This window comes from Ornithorhynchus anatinus, chromosome 1, assembly GCF_004115215.2.
Source record: "Ornithorhynchus anatinus isolate Pmale09 chromosome 1, mOrnAna1.pri.v4, whole genome shotgun sequence".
Classification (NCBI taxonomy): domain Eukaryota; kingdom Metazoa; phylum Chordata; class Mammalia; order Monotremata; family Ornithorhynchidae; genus Ornithorhynchus; species Ornithorhynchus anatinus.
Genome location: NC_041728.1, coordinates 51,985,998 through 52,003,349, shown reverse-complemented (window position 1 = coordinate 52,003,349; position 17,352 = coordinate 51,985,998). Strand labels below are relative to the sequence as shown.

The 17,352-nt window shown below is 47.3% G+C and overlaps 1 protein-coding gene across 2 annotated transcripts in view; it reads left to right on the top strand.

Moving 5' to 3' along the window:
* Window positions 1-3,812: 3,812 nt before the first annotated feature.
* Window positions 3,813-17,352, top strand: part of TTC7B (tetratricopeptide repeat domain 7B) — a 258,122-nt gene continuing 244,582 nt past the window's right edge. The window contains exon 1 of one of the 2 annotated variants that reach the window (XM_029067900.2): window positions 3,813-4,014. In XM_029067900.2, coding sequence (XP_028923733.1) covers window positions 3,894-4,014 — 121 coding nt within the window. In that variant the 5' untranslated portion in view covers window positions 3,813-3,893. The remainder of the gene's footprint in view (window positions 4,015-17,352) is intronic. The other variant, XM_001506377.4, reaches the window with a different exon arrangement.

Genomic DNA, 17,352 nt, shown 5'->3' with positions numbered 1-17,352 from the left:
CTGCCCAATGACGGACTCACAGACTAATAGGGGGAGACAGACGGACAAAAACAAGACCACATAATCAAGATAAATAGAATCAAAAGGGATGTACCCCTCATTAACAAAATAAATAGGGTAATAAAAATATATACAAATGAGTGTTGAGGAGAGGGGAAGGGAGAGGGGAAGGAGCAGAGGGAAAGGGGGCTTTCATTCATTCATTCAGTAGTATTTATTGAGCACTTACTATGTGCAGAGCACTGTACTAAATGCTTGGAATGTACAATTTGGCAACAGATAGAGACCATCCCTGCCCAATGACAGGCTCACAGTCTAATCGGGGGAGACAGACGGACAAAAACAAGACCACATAATCACGATAAATAGAATCAAAGGGGATGTACCCCTCATTAACAAAATAAATAGGGTAATAAAATATATATACAAATGAGCACAGTGCTGAGGGGAAGGGAAGGGAGAGGGGGAGGAGCAAAGGGAAAGGGGGCTTTCATTCATTCAATAGTATTTATTGAGTGCTTACTATGTGCAAAGTACTGTACTAAGCACTTGGAATATATAATTCGGCAACAGATATTCATTCATTTAATAGTATTTATTGAGTGCTTACTATGTGCAGAGCACTGTACTAAGCACTTGGAATGTACAATTCTGCAACAGATAGAGACAATCCCTGCCCATTGACGGACAAAAACAAGACAACTTAATCACGATAAATAGAATCAAGGGGATGTACACCTCTTTAACGAAATAAATAGGGTAATAAAAATAGATACAAATGAGCTCAGTGCTGTGGGGAGGGGAGGGGGGAGGAGCAGAGGGAAAGGGGGCTTAGCTGAGGGGAGGTGAAGGGGGGAAGGGAGAGGAAGTAGAGGGAGCAGAGGGAAAAGGGGAAGCTCAGTCTGGGAAGGCCAATTGGAGGAGGTGAGCTCTTGGAGGGGGCTTAGCTGAGGGGAGGTGAAGGAGGAGCAGAGAGAAAAGGGGAAGCTCAGTCTGGGAAGGCCAATTGGAGGAGGTGAGCTCTTGGAGGGGGCTTAGCTGTGGGGAGGAGAAGGGGGAGCAGAGAGAGAGCAGAGGGAAAAGGGGACGCTCAGTATGGGAAGGCCTCTTGGAGGAGGGGGGTTTAGCTGAGGGGAGGTGAAGGGGGGACCCCGGGCCCCATCGCTCCTTTCTCTGTCTTTGTCTCTCCCCCCATGTTTCTGTCGGTCTCTCTTAATAATAATAATGTTGGCATTTGTTAAGCACTTACTATGTGCAGAGCACTGTTCTAAGCGCTGGGGGAGATACAGGGAGCCCGGGCTTGGGAGTCAGAGGTCATGGGTTCGAATTCCGGCTCTGCCACCTGGCAGCTGTGTGACTGTGGGCAAGTCACTTAACTTCTCTGTGCCTCCATTCCCTCAGCTGGAAAATGGGGATTAAGACTGTGAGCCTCGTGTGGGACAATCTGATTACCCTGTATCTACCCCAGTGCTTAGAACAGTGCTCTGCACATAGTAAGTGCTTAACAAATACCAACATTATTATTATCAGGTTGTCCCACGTGAGGCTCACAGTTAATCCCCATTTTAATAATGTTGGTATTTGTTGAGCGCTTATTTTGTACAGAGCACTGTTCTAAGCGCTGGGGTAGACACAGGGGAATCAGGTTGTCCCACGTGGGGCTCACAGTCTGAATCCCCATTTTCCAGATGAGGTAACTGAGGCCCAGAGAAGTGAAGTGACTTGCCCACAGTCACACAGCTGACAAGTGGCAGAGCTGGGAGTCGAACCCATGACCTCTGACTCCAAAGCCCGTGCTCTTTTCCACTGAGCCACGCTGCAACTGGTGCCCAGTGAAGTGACTTTGCCACGGTCACCCAGCTGACAAGTGGCAGAGCCGGGAGTCAACCCCATGACGTGTGACTCCCAAGCCCGGGCTCTTTTCCACTGAGCCACTTTGCTACTGCGGCCCAGAGAAGTGAAGTGACTTGCCCACAGTCAACCAGCTGACAAGTGGCAGAGTCGGAATTCGAATGCATGACCTCTGTCTCCCAAGCCCGGGCTCTTTTCCACTGAGCCACGCTGCGCCTGAGGCCTAGAGAAGTGAAGTGACTTGGCCCCTGAGCCACACTGCGCCTGAGGCCTAGAGAAGTGAAGTGACTTGGCCACAGTCACCCAGCTGCCAAGGGGCAGAGCCAGGACTCGAACCCATGACCTCTGTCTCCCAAGCCCAGGCTCTTTTCCACTGAGACACGCTGTGCCTGAGGCCCAGAGAAGTGAAGTGACTTGGCCACTGAGCCATGCTACGCCTGAGTCCCAGAGAAGTGAAGTGACTTGGCCACGGTCACCCAGCTGCCAAGGGGCAGAGCCGGGACTCGAACCCATGATCTCTGACTCCCAGGCCCGGGCTCTTTTCCACTGAGCCACGTTGCGCCTGAGGCCTAGAGAAGTGAAGTGACTTGGCCCCTGAGCCACGCTGCGCCTGAGGCCTAGAGAAGTGAAGTGACTTGGCCCCTGAGCCACGCTGCGCCTGAGGCCCAGAGAAGTGAAGTGACTTGGCCACAGTCACCCAGCTGCCAAGGGGCAGAGCCGGGACTCGAACCCATGACCTCTGTCTTCCAAGCCCAGGCTCTTTTCCACTGAGCCACGCTGCGCTTGAGGCCTAGAGAAGTGAAGTGACTTGGCCACTGAGCCACGCTACGCCTGAGTCCCAGAGAAGTGAAGTGACTTGGCCACGGTCACCCAGCTGCCAAGGGGCAGAGCCGGGACTCGAACCCACGATCTCTGACTCCCAAGCCCGGGCTCTTTTCCACTGAGCCACACTGCGCCTGAGGCCCAGAAAAGTGAAGAAGTGACTTGGCCCCTGAGCCACGCTGCGCCTGAGGCCTAGAGAAGTGAAGTGACTTGGCCCCTGAGCCACGCTGCGCCTGAGTCCCAGAGAAGTGAAGTGACTTGGCCACGGTCACCCAGCTGCCAAGGGGCAGAGTCGGGACTCGAACCCACGATCTCTGACTCCCAAGCCCGGGCTCTTTTCCACTGAGCCATGCTGCGCCTGAGGCCTAGAGAAGTGAAGTGATTTGGCCCCTGAGCCACGCTGCGCCTGAGGCCTAGAGAAGTGAAGTGACTTGGCCCCTGAGCCACGCTGCACCTGAGGCCTAGAGAAGTGAAGTAACTTGGCCCCTGAGCCACGCTGCACCTGAGGTCCAGAGAAGTGAAGTGACTTGGCCACAGTCACCCAGCTGCCAAGGGGCAGAGCCGGGACTCGAACCCATGACCTCTGTCTTCCAAGCCCAGGCTCTTTTCCACTGAGCCACGCTGCGCCTGAGGCCTAGAGAAGTGAAGTGACTTGGCCACTGAGCCACGCTGCGCCTGAGTCCCAGAGAAGTGAAGTGACTTGGCCACGGTCACCCAGCTGCCAAGGGGCAGAGCCGGGACTCGAACCCACGATCTCTGACTCCCAAGCCCGGGCTCTTTTCCACTGAGCCACACTGCGCCTGAGGCCCAGAAAAGTGAAGAAGCGACTTGGCCCCTGAGCCACGCTGCGCCTGAGGCCTAGAGAAGTGAAGTGACTTGGCCCCTGAGCCACGCTGCGCCTGAGTCCCAGAGAAGTGAAGTGACTTGGCCACGGTCACCCAGCTGCCCAGGGGCAGAGGCGGCACTCGAACCCACGACCTGTGCCTCCCGCGCCGTCTTTCGGGGCCCTAGGCCTCCGGCGGTAGCCCCGCCCTCTCTCTCCCGGCCGGCAGGGGTCGCTGTCGGCGGGCCGGGCTCGCTCCGCCCGCCCCCGCTAGGCCGCCGAGCCCGGAGCGCGGAGCGCGGAGCCGGAGCCGGGAGCGCGGGGAAAACCCGGAGCCCGGAATCCGGAGCCGGAGCCGGGCGAGGCCGGGCCTGGGCTCGGGGTCGGAGCGGCGACGATGGCGACCAAGAAGGCGGGCTCCCGGCTGGAGGGCGAGATCGAGCGCTGCCGCTCCGACTGCCAGTGGGAGCGGATCCCCGACCTCATCAAGCAGCTCTCCGCCAAGCTCATCGCCAATGGTAGGTCCTGGGGGGGGCGGCCATCGCCTCCCCCCCCCCCCGCGGCGTCTACTACACTACCAGCCGTCGGCCCCCACCGCTAGGACGGGAGGAATGACAGGCGGAGGTCGAGGGAGGGGAGGGGGCGGCCAAATCAGCCTCGTAACCCTAAGTCATTCGGACCGATTGAGCCTGGCTGGGTGCAGAAGCCTTCATTCAGTCGTATTCATTGAGCGCTATGTGCAGAGCCTTCATGCAGTCAGCGGTATTGAGCGCTATGTGCAGCGCATTCATGCATTCAGTAGTATTGAGTGCTATGGGCAGAGCATTCAGGCAATCAGTCGTATTTCCTGAGCGCTATGTGCAGAGCATTCATGCATTCAGTCCTATTTACTGAGCGCTATGTGCAGAGCCTTCATTCAGTCGTATTAATTGAGCGCTATGTGCAGAGCATTCATGCATTCAGTAGTATTGAGTGCTATGGGCAGAGCATTCAGGCAATCAGTCGTATTTACTGAGCGCTATGTGCAGAGCATTCATGCATTTAGTAGTATTGAGTGCTATGGGCAGAGCATTCAGGCATTCAGTCGTATTTACTGAGCGCTATGTGCAGAGCCTTCATTCAGTCGTATTAATTGAGCGCTATGTGCAGAGCATTCATGCATTCAGTAGTATTGAGTGCTATGGGCAGAGCATTCAGGCAATCAGTCGTATTTCCTGAGCGCTATGTGCAGAGCATTCATGCATTCAGTAGTATTGAGTGCTATGGGCAGAGCATTCAGGCAATCAGTCGTATTTCCTGAGCGCTATGTGCAGAGCATTCAGGCATTTAGTAGTATTGAGTGCTATGGGCAGAGCATTCAGGCATTCAGTCGTATTTACTGAGCGCTATGTGCAGAGCCTTCATTCAGTCGTATTAATTGAGCGCTATGTGCAGAGCATTCATGCATTCAGTAGTATTGAGTGCTATGGGCAGAGCATTCATGCAATCAGTCGTATTTCCTGAGCGCTATGTGCAGAGCATTCATGCATTCAGTCGTATTTACTGAGCGCTATGTGCAGAGCCTTCATTCAGTCGTATTAATTGAGCGCTATGTGCAGAGCATTCATGCATTCAGTAGTATTGAGTGCTATGGGCAGAGCATTCAGGCAATCAGTCGTATTTCCTGAGCGCTATGTGCAGAGCATTCAGGCATTCAGTCGTATTTACTGAGCGCTATGTGCAGAGCCTTCATTCAGTCCTATTAATTGAGCGCTATGTGCAGAGCATTCATGCATTCAGTAGTATTGAGTGCTATGGGCAGAGCATTCAGGCAATCAGTCGTATTTACTGAGCGCTATGTGCAGAGCATTCAGGCATTCAGTAGTATTGAGTGCTATGTGCAGAGCATTCAGGCATTCAGTCGTATTTACTGAGCGCTATGTGCAGAGCATTCATGCATTCAGTCCTATTTACTGAGCACTATGTGCAGAGCCTTCATTCAGTCGTATTAATTGAGCGCTATGTGCAGAGCATTCATGCATTCAGTAGTATTGAGCGCTATGTGCAGAACATTCATTCATTCAGTAGTATTGAGCGCTATGTGCAGAACATTCATTCATTCAGTAGTATTGAGCGCCATGTGCAGAGCATTCATTCATTCAGTAGTATTGAGCGCTATGTGCAGAGCATTCATGCATTCAATCGTATTTATTGAGCGCTGACTATATGCCGAGCATTCATGCATTCAATCGTATTTATTGAGTGCTGACTATGTGCCGAGCATTCATGCATTCAATCGTATTTATTGAGCGCTATGTGCAGAGCACTGTACTAAGCGCTTGGAATGTACAGTTCGGCATCCCAAAGAGACAATCCCTGCCCAGTGATGGGCTCATAGCTCCCACTTGGCGGATGGGCTGACTGAGGCACAGGGAAGTGAAGTGGCTTGCCCAAGGTCACACAGAAGACAAGTGATGGAGCCGGGATGCCCGGGCATCCTAGGCAACTGAGGCTAAGGGGTGAATACAGCGAGTTGGTGGGGCTGGGAGCCACTTTTGGGAAATTTTACAGTATCCATTTAGATATGTGGTAGGGGCCCCCTTGGGGAGATCTTACAGTATCCATTTAGGTAGGGATTGCCATACTGGAGTAAGCTCCTTGTGGGCAGGGAATGTGTCTATTGAATTGCACTCTCCTAAGCACTTAGTACAGTGCTCTGCCACAGTAAGTGCTCAATAAATATGAATGAATGAGGGTGGCAAGCACACTCAATTCTATAATATAGAAGAAAGGGTGGTAGTTACAATCTTGACACACCTAGTGTTAAGAAAAACTCTAGTGCTATCATATGTAATTTGGTGGTGTATTTTTCCAGCCACCTCCCCCCACCCCACCCACATTCACAGCCTTTTTCCAAAACCACATTGTATTCTATCCATATAGATGCACTTGGGGGAAGAATGTTCCTTCATTCCCAAACCGTATTCTGTCCAAAACATGTAGTGGAAACATGTCATGGAAGAACTGAGAATATTGGGCCCCGGGGTCTACACTTGGAGGTAGGACAGCTTTGATTGGCAGGTGAATAGTAGGAAGGTAGTAAATTAGTCTTGGGTTTGAGGAGGGATGAGAGGTGGAAATAGACCAGTTTTGTCTGAGTTTACAAAATTTCTTCTTACACCATATGGCGTACAGTCACGGATTGTCCGAGATCACATTACTCAGAAGGCCTCCCACCTTTGTTTGCTTCTGAGACAACCACCTGCAGGTCTTTTAAGGAGTTGAAAATAATGCCTTAGAGGATATTTGCATTAGTCTTCACCTCTTGCCTCTAAAAGAAGCAGTCTACCCCTAAGCACATCCCACTTTTATCCCTAGTATTTATTCCTCAACATCCGCTTCCAGTGTATTTTCTTTGTGTGTGAGCTCTTTGGGATGGGAACCTACGTAGTGCACTTTCACCTATTGTAGAGTACTTGGGATATTTTCTGACTCTCGTAATAAATGTCCTGGGATTAATAAAAATGCAAGAAAGCAGGGAGAGGAGTCAAAAAAAGGAAGGCGTGCTGAATTGTCTTGTTTCCATTCAGGCAACTTAATTTTTGTTAACTTCCCAGATGTTTTTTCACAGTGTGCATGATGGTGTAACTAAAGAATTAAGTGAAAATAGCTAAAACACTTGGATGCCGAAGTACCCAGGTGTAAGAATTTAGTTATTCAATGACAGATTCCCCAGACCCTTTGTCCATTTTAATTCTTGCAACTACAAGAGGTGAGCCAAGAGAAGGAACAAGAGAAGAAATTCCAGGCTCTTTTAAGGTTTTGACTAAAGGGGACAGCTGAACTGCTACCTAAAATAAAGATGTGGTAAGATCTGCGTATTTCAGTTGTCCTTGCTATCAATCCATCAGTGGTAATTATTGAGCTGGCATTCTACTAAGGGGTATGGGAAAATGCAATAGGATAGGGTTGGTAGACTCTCTACTCACCTGGCTCTTAACTTCAGATCATGGAGAGAGTGACAGCACCTAAATACTGCAATATACCAGTTGAGGCTAGTATCTCCATGGACCATTGTTATTCCCCTGAATAATATTGCTCTAATAAGCAATTTTCCCTTTGATGTTGAGGATCTGCTCAGAAGGCTGGGGTTAAAAAGCCCTCAAAACTGCAGTTGGAGAAAACTTAGGGGTTACATTTAAGGAGATTTGTTATCTGGCCAGAGAAGCCTCCCTCCTTTAGGGTTCATGGAATGTGAGATGCTGCTTTCTTGGTGACTGAGACACCAGTCTCCTGTGGTGCTCTCAGAAACAGTGACAGGAAATGCGAATTCACTTTTCCGACACTGCTTCTGAGAGCACCACAAAAGCTCCTTGGAAGCTGTGGAAACCACCTCTCTCTGCTCCTCCTCTTTCTACTCCTCTTTCTTGGGGCTTGCACTCTGTATCTTTCTGATCTGCCTCATTCATGAGTGTGGAGAGTTGTTGGAAGGGGTTAGCTCCTCCCACCCCTTTTTGGAGCTGTGGGTGGGGTGGAGTGGAGAGCTCCATTTGGGTCTTGATGAAGGAATGAATTACAGATCACTGAGCCAGAGAGGAATGAGACGTTAATACTTGAGTTCCATCTCCTACCCAGATGATGGGATCCTAGCTGCCTTTTTCCCATTCACCCAGTCATCTATTAAACAGATTTGTCTTGCTTTCAGGTCTGAGAAACACCCAGGCGTAGCTAGTTCTTCATTTCCCTCTAGCTTGTGTTTTGTTGTAACTCTCAGACATTTTTCTTGGTGAGAGTGGAATTTCATGGAAGTATCATGACGATGTCCTGTTTTGTTCACTTTTACTCCTCCTAATCGACAGACATACATCTCTGCTGAAGGAAGTCCATAGTCTATATAACAGAGTCGCAAATGCTCTCATCCCATGGTTTTCTCTTCCCATCTCCACACTACTCATCTGCAAAAGAGTTCTCCAACTCCAAATCTACCTTCCAACCAAAGAACAGCCTACCATATTTATTGAGCGCCTACTGAGAACCCTGAATTTGGGAGCTTGGTAGAGTCCAGAAGAGTGTTATGTCCACTTGCCCTTGCAGCAGGTGATCCAGGGATAGAGTTGTCCTTTGGTTTGAAGCTGCTGCTGTTGACAGGGAACGAGGAGGAGGTCCTCGAAGATGGGCCAGGCCGGGTCAGTTCAGCCTGTTGATAAAGCTTAGAGTTTTCTGCTGCTGCCAGTTATTGAGCTCTGGTTCCTGACCTGGCTGGACCCCTTTGTTCCTCCTGGTGTGAGGAACACTGGGCTAAACATTTCATCCCACCACTGCCAGGGCAGGGTGGCAGAGTCCATTGTCAAGTTATGAAAAGTTCTCTTACTGAACCTAGGGAGGCCCCAGGCCACAATTGAAATGAAGGACAAAGATTTACACAGTTCTCCTAGTGAAGTGTTGTAATTACACTTGCCTTTCCACTTCAGTTGAATTTTATTCGTAAAGAACTTGTAATAGAATGTGTCAGCTTTAGAATGCAGGACTGAGTGAGTTTTGAGGTGATGCCAAGTGTGAGTCTCTTCAGCTGGGCACCTGACTCATTGTCAAACCTGGGTCAAAGCAGCTGTGTCCTTGAGCATCAGCTGGGTAGAGAAGGCAGAAAGGGAAGTGAGACCTCACAGTAAAGACACCACACTTTGTATGGCCAAGTTTTCCTGAATAACCTAAGAGGGAAATAGGAAAATTATAAAACAAATAATAAATGGGGAGGCAGCTGGACCAGAGACCTCAGATCTGCTTTCTCATGCAGGTGCAACTTGCTTTTCTTACATAATCAAGTCTTTTTTAATGCAATGTAGAGAAACAGCTTGACCTAGTGGAAAAAACACAAGCCTGGGAGTCAGAAGACCTGGATTCTAATCAATCATCTATTATTTATTGAACACTTACTGTACTGTGTACTAATTACACTTACTTCAGTAGCACTTACTGTTTTAAGCACTTGGGAGAGTATTCATTCATTCATTCAATAGTATTTATTGAGCGCTTACTATATGCAGAGCACTGTACTAAGCGCTTAAGTATAGAGTATAGAACAACAGAGTTGGTAGTCGCGATCCCTGCCCTCAAGGAGCTTAGAGTCTACAGGAGTCAAAGTAGATTGGGACAGGGGAAATTGTAGGGTATAAGAAGAGTTCCGTAAGTAAAGTGCTTGAGGGGTACCTAGCCCAGTGCATAGTTAATGCAGAGAGGAGGGCAAATAGGGGAACTAAAGGATCTAATCAGGGAAGGCTTCTTGGAGGAGTTGTAATTTTAAGAGGGTTTCGAAGGTGGAGCGAACTTGGGCAAGAGGTTGGGGGTGGGCTAGATGAGATTGAGGTGCAAAGAGTCGGTTGGTGTTACAGTCAGTTGGGTGTGCATGTTGGATTGGAATCAGAGATCGGCGACATGAGGAAGGAGAGAGCGAGCTGATTGAGTGTTTAAAGTCGATAGGAGTTTCCGTTTGATGCAGAGGTGGATGGGCAACCACTGGAGGTCCTTGAGGAGTGGGGAGATATGGACTGAACGGTTTTTCAGAAAAGTGATCCAGGCAGCAGTGTGAAGTATGGACTGGAGAAGGAGGAGATAGGATGGTGGGAGGTCAGCGAGAAGTCTGATGCAGAAGTCAAGGCAGGAAATGATGAGCACTTAGATCAGTGTGGAAGCAGTTTGTATAGAGAAAAGGGTGGATTCTAGAGATGTTGTGAAGGTAAAACTGACAGGATCTCATGACAGATTTAAGGTGTGGTTTGAATGAGAGATATGAGTCAAGGATAATGCCAAGGTTATGGGCTTGTGATCCAGGGAGGATGGTGGTGCTGTCTACAGTGACAGAAAAGTCAGGGGAAGGACAGGGTTTGGGTGGAAAGAGGAGTTCTATTTGGGCATGTTTAGTTTGAGGTATCGGTGGGACATCCAAGTAGAATGTCCTCAAGGCTGGAGGTAACCAGAGACTGTAGAGAAGAGAGATGGGGGCTGGAGAGGTAGATTTGGGAATCATTTGCGTAGACATTGTATTGAAACTGGGAGAGTGGATGAGTTCTCCAAAGGAATGGGTGTAGGTGGAGAATAGAAAGTGACCCCAAACTGGGCCTTGAGGCACCCCCACAGTTAGATTGGGAGGCAGAGGAAAACTTGTGAAAAGAGACTGAGATGAGCAGCCAGAGAGGTACGGGGAGAACCAGGAGAGATCTCTGTCAGCAAAACCAAGGTTAGCTGATGTTACCAGTAGAAAGAGATGCTCCTCAGAGTCAAAGGCAGCTGAGAGGTTGATGATGGTGATGATTACAGTATTAAGTGCTTACTATGTGTCAAACGCTGTTCTAAGTCCTGGGGTATCTACAAGTTAATCAGGTCGGACATAGTCCCCGTCTCACATGGGGCTCACAGTCTAAGTGGGAGGGAGATCAGCTATTGAACCCCCATTGTACAGTTGAGAAAATTGAGACACAGAGAAGTTAAGTGATTTGCCCATTTATAGCATATAAGTGGTAGAGCCAGGATCTAGATCCTCCGACGCCCAATCCTGTGCTCTTTCCACTAGGCTATGCTGCCTCCTCCTGTCAAGGAGGATTAGGATGGGATAGTGGTCATTGGATTTGACAAGCAGGTCATTGGTGACCTTAGAGAGGGCTTTTTTCAAGGAATGGATGGGATGGGAGCCAGATTGCAGGGGTTTGAGGAGAGGAAGTGGCTTTAATTCTGGCTCTGCTACTTACCTGCTCTGTGACCTTGGGCAAATCACTTCGCTTCTTTGGATCTCAGTTTTCTCATCTATGAAATAGAGATTAAATACCTGTTCTCGTTCCTACTTAATCTATGAGCCCTGTGTGGGATGGGGACTCGTCTGACCTGATTATCTTGTATCTACCCCAGTGCTTAGTACAGTTCTTGGCACATAGTGTTTAACAAATATCACCATTATGATTATTATGTGTACCCAGTTGCCATTTACCTGAGTGGTGACCATGCGTATTCAGCTTCCTCAGGACAACTGAGCTCTCAAATGGTCATTTCCCTCTTCATGTTTTTTTTTCCCCTTTCATGTTGATTACATCCTATTTTGGATCATTTTTGCTAGGACAGATTCCTCTGAGAGCAAAGATTAATTTAATTTAAAAATGGATCTAAACTAGTGAGTGAGACCGAAGTCATTCTCAAAATTGCCAGTAACTGAAGTTGTGTATCTTCTGAAGGAAGCAGGGTATATGTCATTGTCATCTCCAAGTTCCCAAATTTCCTCCTCATAATGGAGGGCCAGTTGGTTAATGAGATATACATTTAAACTCACTAGTGCTCCAGAGGATAAAAGTCCTGGCTAGTTGACATCATCCCTGTCTCCATAAAGAAGAATCTGGGTGCCATGTTTTCAGGGCTTGACCGAAAATTTATTTATACCGCATGTTGTGGCAGAGTAAATAGACGTAACATAGTATCTCCCCTCTACTCTGTAAGCTCCTTGTGGGCAGGGGATATGTCTACCAACTCCCAAGCACTTAATACAGTGCTCTGCACACAGTATACTCTCAATAAATTCCTTAGATTGATTCATTGATAACCACCTCCATTGACGAGGTGTGATATCTAAACTGGAGGGAGTTGTTCTCTAGCTCTTGAGGAGAGGTCAGTGAGCAATGTTGTTGTCCTCCTAGCCTGATTGGCTCATTCATTTATTTTTAGGGAACCTCTGAAGTTGAGGAGTGGCAGAATCCTCTGAAATGCTGACCCCAATCATTTGAAAATTTTGGCTGGGTAAAGAAAAAAATAAGGCTGTGAGTAGATGGCTTGAGTGCCCTTCCTCAAGCTCATTGCTTACATTTGTCTTCCCCGTGACACTGATGTGTACAGAATTCTAGTATCTGGTCCACATTAGTGCCAAGGGTAGGAATAAAACATACATGTGATCTAAGTAGCAATGAGGCAAATTCATCAGGGAAGGCTATCTTGGGGAGGTGGGATTTTAGGAGGACTTTGAAGATGGAGTGAGCTATGATCTGGTGGATTTTGTTGAGAGAAATTCTAGGCTAGGTGAATGGTGGGAGCAAGGAGTTGGTAGTTGAGAGAGTCGAGAGCAAATTCCAGTTAAGTGAGCTTTGGAGGAGCAAAGAGTGCGAGTTGGGGAGTAGTGGGTGAAAGGAGCTGATTTGTAATAGAGAAAGCTTGTTAGAGAGCCTTGAAGCCCATTGGTAAGGAGTTTCTGCTTGTTGCTTGAGGAGTGGAAGCAACACTTGCCGGGGAATGGTTTAGGAAGATCCTTTGTTCAACTAGGAGTGTGAGCCGCAGGGAGATGCAATGGGGAGACTGAGGCAATAGTCTGTGATATGAACAGATTTTGGACCATTCACTAATTCATATTTATTGACCGTTTATTGTATGCAGAGCACTATACTAAGCTCTTGGGTGAGTACAATGTAATAATAGGCAGACACATTCCCTGCCCACAGTGAGCTTACAGTCTAGAGGAGGAGACAGACATTAATATAAATATATTATGGATATGCACATAAGTGCTGTGGAGTTGAGAAAGGGGATGAATAAAGCCGCAAGTCAGGGTGATGCAGATGGGAGTGGGAGAAGAGGAAAAGGAGGGCTTAATCAGGGAAGGCCTCTTGGAGAAGATGTGCCTTCACTAAGACTTTGGGTAGGGGGGAGAGTAATTATCTGTCAGATTTGAGGAGGGAGGGGTTTCCAGGCCAGAGGCAGGATGTGAGTGAGGGATCAGTGGCAAGAAGGATGTGACTGAGGCACAGTGAGATGGTTAGCATTAAAGCAGCAAAGTGTTCGGGTTGGGTTGTAGTAAGAGAGTAGCGAGGTGAGGGAGGAGGAGGCAAGGGGATTGAGTGCTTTGAAGCCAAAGGTGAGTTTTTGTTTGATATAGGAGTGGATGGGCAAACCCTGAAGTTTCCTGAGGAGTGGGGCAACATGTTCTGAACGTTTTTGTAGAAAAACGATCCAGGAAGGAGAGTGCAATATGGACTGGATTAGGGAGAGACAGGAGGTTGGGAGGTCAGCAAAGAGGCTGATAGAGTAATCAAGGTGGGACAGGATAAGTGATTGTACTAAAGTAGTAGCGGTTTGGATGGAGAGGAAAGCGTGGATTTTAATGATGTAAGGGTGGAACCCACAGGATTTAGTGATAAAAGTGTGAACTATCAAGGGCTCTTGGAAACTGAGGGCTTTTTCTTTCTTATTCCCCACCCCTACCCCACTCTAGAGTGAGGAAGCCAACCCGGCTCCCTCTCTCTGCCAATCCTCATGGTATGGGAAACATACCCAAATAAGTTGTGTTCTCAGCTAGTTCACATCCATAGACGTCGGGGAAATATTTGGCTGCTAACCGTTTGGTTGGAGCTGAACGGGCTGATCCAGGAAATGCTGTGAGGGAAGAACTAGCAGCATTTAGTAGTTTCAATAAGTGCGAGAACTGGAAGAGTGAGGAGACAAAGATGACATCAGAGTTACTTTTGGGACAAAAGGAGGATGGAAGTGTTACTGCCTAAAATGGGAAAGTTCAGAGGAGGTGCTTTTCATCCAGGGCTCGTTGGGTTGCTGAGTCCAAGTGGGTCATGTGCAGAAAGAATTTGGGGTAAATGGGAATGTACCTTGCTGCCTGGAATAGTCTGTGCCATACTTGACTCCTGATCTGATATTTCACTTGGAATTTCGAAACTAGGTTTGCTACTCTGAAATCGAGCCATGGCATGGATGCTCAGGTCATTCTTTGTGACCTGTTTGGCAGGAGGACAACATTAATCCTCTTGGCTAGAACATTGGTGTTTTCCTTTGAAAACTGCCAATGTACCTGCCATCTTTGGAAAAGTATTTTCCAATTTGTTAATAAACAGTCCAGACAGTAACAGATAGAATGAGCCTTTCTTGGCAAAATAGGTTCGTTTATTCAAAAAATACAACCAACAAACAACTACAAAAAGCCAAATTAAACCAATTTCCCTCCACTGCTGCCCCCCTACCCCCCGAAAAAACAGAGGGTAGCACTATGGAGAATAATACCCTGCAAGTCCTCAAACACTGGCAAATGATAACCATAATTTGGAAATACTGAAAAGTTGGAAATAGCCAGGAAACAATACAACCTGTTTTAGCACAACACAACATCTTAGTGTGTGTTTTGGATAGAACACTGCTAGGAAATTAGGAAATGTTCTTCCAGCTGATACCTATCTGGATAGGACAGGATGAGGTGTTGGAAGAATTAGTTATGTGCGCATGGGAAGCATTGGTTAAGGTGCAATAACATGATTTTTCCGTAACACGGGGTTTGTCAGGAATGTCACCCCTGCGTTATAGGAGAACTGAGTTTATTTACAAAATGTCACTGGTTTGCAGCAGTAATGCTAGTTGCTGAGGAGGTTCTGTGAAAAGACAAGACAGACCCTTTTTAAGGATGTTTTAAAATGATGGAAGGCAGGACAAGCACAAAGGTGAAACATTCCATTCGTGGTTCAGGGGACAAAAGCACTTACAAGATGTATTAAAAAACAAAGATTTGAAGCACACTAAAATGTAGAGAACCATTTTTGTAGGAGAAGTAGAATTTGTGTCCTTCTCAGGATCACACCTGGAGAGTTTCCAGTCAGTTCTCTACCAGTCTTGACTATGGGAGGGAGAGTCAAGCAGAGACCTACCCATTCCTAGCTGGGGCAGTGGCTAGAGAGTGGAAGGCAGTCTGCTACAAATCAAACCTTACCTTTGCTAGGCAGCAGAGACGTGGGAGAAAATCAAGGGCAGGGATTCAAATTTACTACATGGAAGGAGGCAATGACTTCCGTATTTTTACCAAGAAAACTCTATGGATCTCCTACCAGAACGATTGCAGGTGGAGATGGGGTGTTCAGGGAGTGATGTGTCCAGGTTGCTAAGCGTCGGAGATGACTCAACAACGTAAGACAAGACTTTGTTAATGCAAAATCCCGTTGGCTCAACTTTCACAACATTGGTTAAATCCACGCTTTCCTCTCCATCCAAACTGCTACCATGTAAATCCAAGCATTTATTCTATCCCACCTTGATTACTGTATCAGCCTCATTGGTCCCCTCCCTGCCTCCTGCATTTCCCCACTCTAGTCCATACGGTCTGTTGACCAAATCTTTTTTTTCCCAAAAACATTCAGGCCATGCATCCCCACTGCTCAAGATCCTCCAGTGGTTGCTCATACACCTCTGCATTAAACAGAAACTTCTTGCCATCAGCTTTAAAACACTCAATCACCTTATCCCCTCCTACCTCGCCTAGCTTCTTTCTTACTAAACCCAGTCCACACATTTTCCTCCGCTAATGCTAACCTACCCACATTACCTCGATCTCCTCTGTCTCACCGCAGACTTCTTGCCTACATCCTGCCTCTGGCCCAGAGGGCCTTCCTCTTCATATTCGATAGAATTATTTTCCCCTCATGCAGATCCTTATTGAAGGCACATCTCTTTCAAGAGACCTTCCCTGACTAAACCATCTTCACCTTTTCTTTCATTCCCTTCTGCATTGCCCTGACTTGCTCCCTTTATTTTTTTCCCCCTCCCAGCCCCACAGCACTTATGTACATATCCATAGTTTATACTAATGTTTACCTCCTCCTGTAGACTGTAAACTCATTGTGTGCAGGGAATGTGTCTGTTATATTGTACTCTCCCAAGCACTTAGTACAGTGCTCTGCACACAGTGAGCACTCAGTAAATACAATTGATTGATTATCAGGAAATGTACATAAGTGCTTTGAACGTGGGGTGGAGTGATATCAAAATGATAGGGGGGTCAATACCATTGGCGATTAAAAGAAACCAGATGAAATTTAGCCTGACATTGCACTGTCTTTATAACCTCAATCAAATGACCTCCTCACCACTCTTCATTGTCTGCCTCTAAAATGGGGATGATACTTCATGTCCCAGCCTATTTCATAGTGCTGTTGGCAAAATAAATAAGACAGTGTTTTGAACACCATGCACTTTTGAACTGACGAATGGACTGGATCTAGGCCAAACCTATCCAATTTAGAAGCTTTTGACTTAGAAGTTCTGTGAAGCCAAAGAGAACTATAGTTATCTTCTAAAGTAGGTGTCTCCTGTTTGTATGAGAGTTCTTTGGGCTCAAAGGGCTGTTTTGGAGAAGGGGGCCAGTTCTGAAGAGGAAAATAGGAAGGGCTTTGAAGAGAAGAGAAAAAGAGGGAGTCCTGAAGAAATTGGCAAAGGAAAGGAGTGTTCCTTATGGGCCAGTTGGAGAGAGGAGAAATTTCAGGTGAAAATTTAGAAGTGGAATTAAACTGTCTGATATTCCTTCCCAGAAAACGATGGTTACATAATATTTTTTGTTTTTCCTGAATAAGAGATGATAAAAGTAGCAGTAGTAATGGTTTCTATTGAGCAGTTATGGAGCGCAGTGCACTATACTTAGTAGTTGGGAAAGTGCACCAGAAACACAAGAGGGTCCCTGCCCACAATGAGCTTACACTAATGAAAGAGGAATATAAAAGGACTACCCTTCCTGCTTTACAACACAATAAGGAGTGTCTGCATGCTAATTTTGTTGTATTGTACTCTGTCAAGCCCTTAGTAAATACCACTGATTTGAAGATGCTGCCAGTGTGACAGCATTATTGAGAGTGGCATTTAGAACTGTAGGCACACTTTCTCTAAATACAGTCATGTGTCTTTTCTGACCCCTTGCCTTTTCGGTGACCAGTGTTAAGTGGGTTAAGAGGGGAGAGATATCTTCTGTCTCCAGCAGAACATGTGCCTGAGTAGGTTTTGTGTGAAGGTGGTGGTTTGTGCTGAGCTATTCCCACTCCCGCGTTCAGCTCCTCTGAGCTCACCAAGATGGCTGGTAGACTGAACAGGTG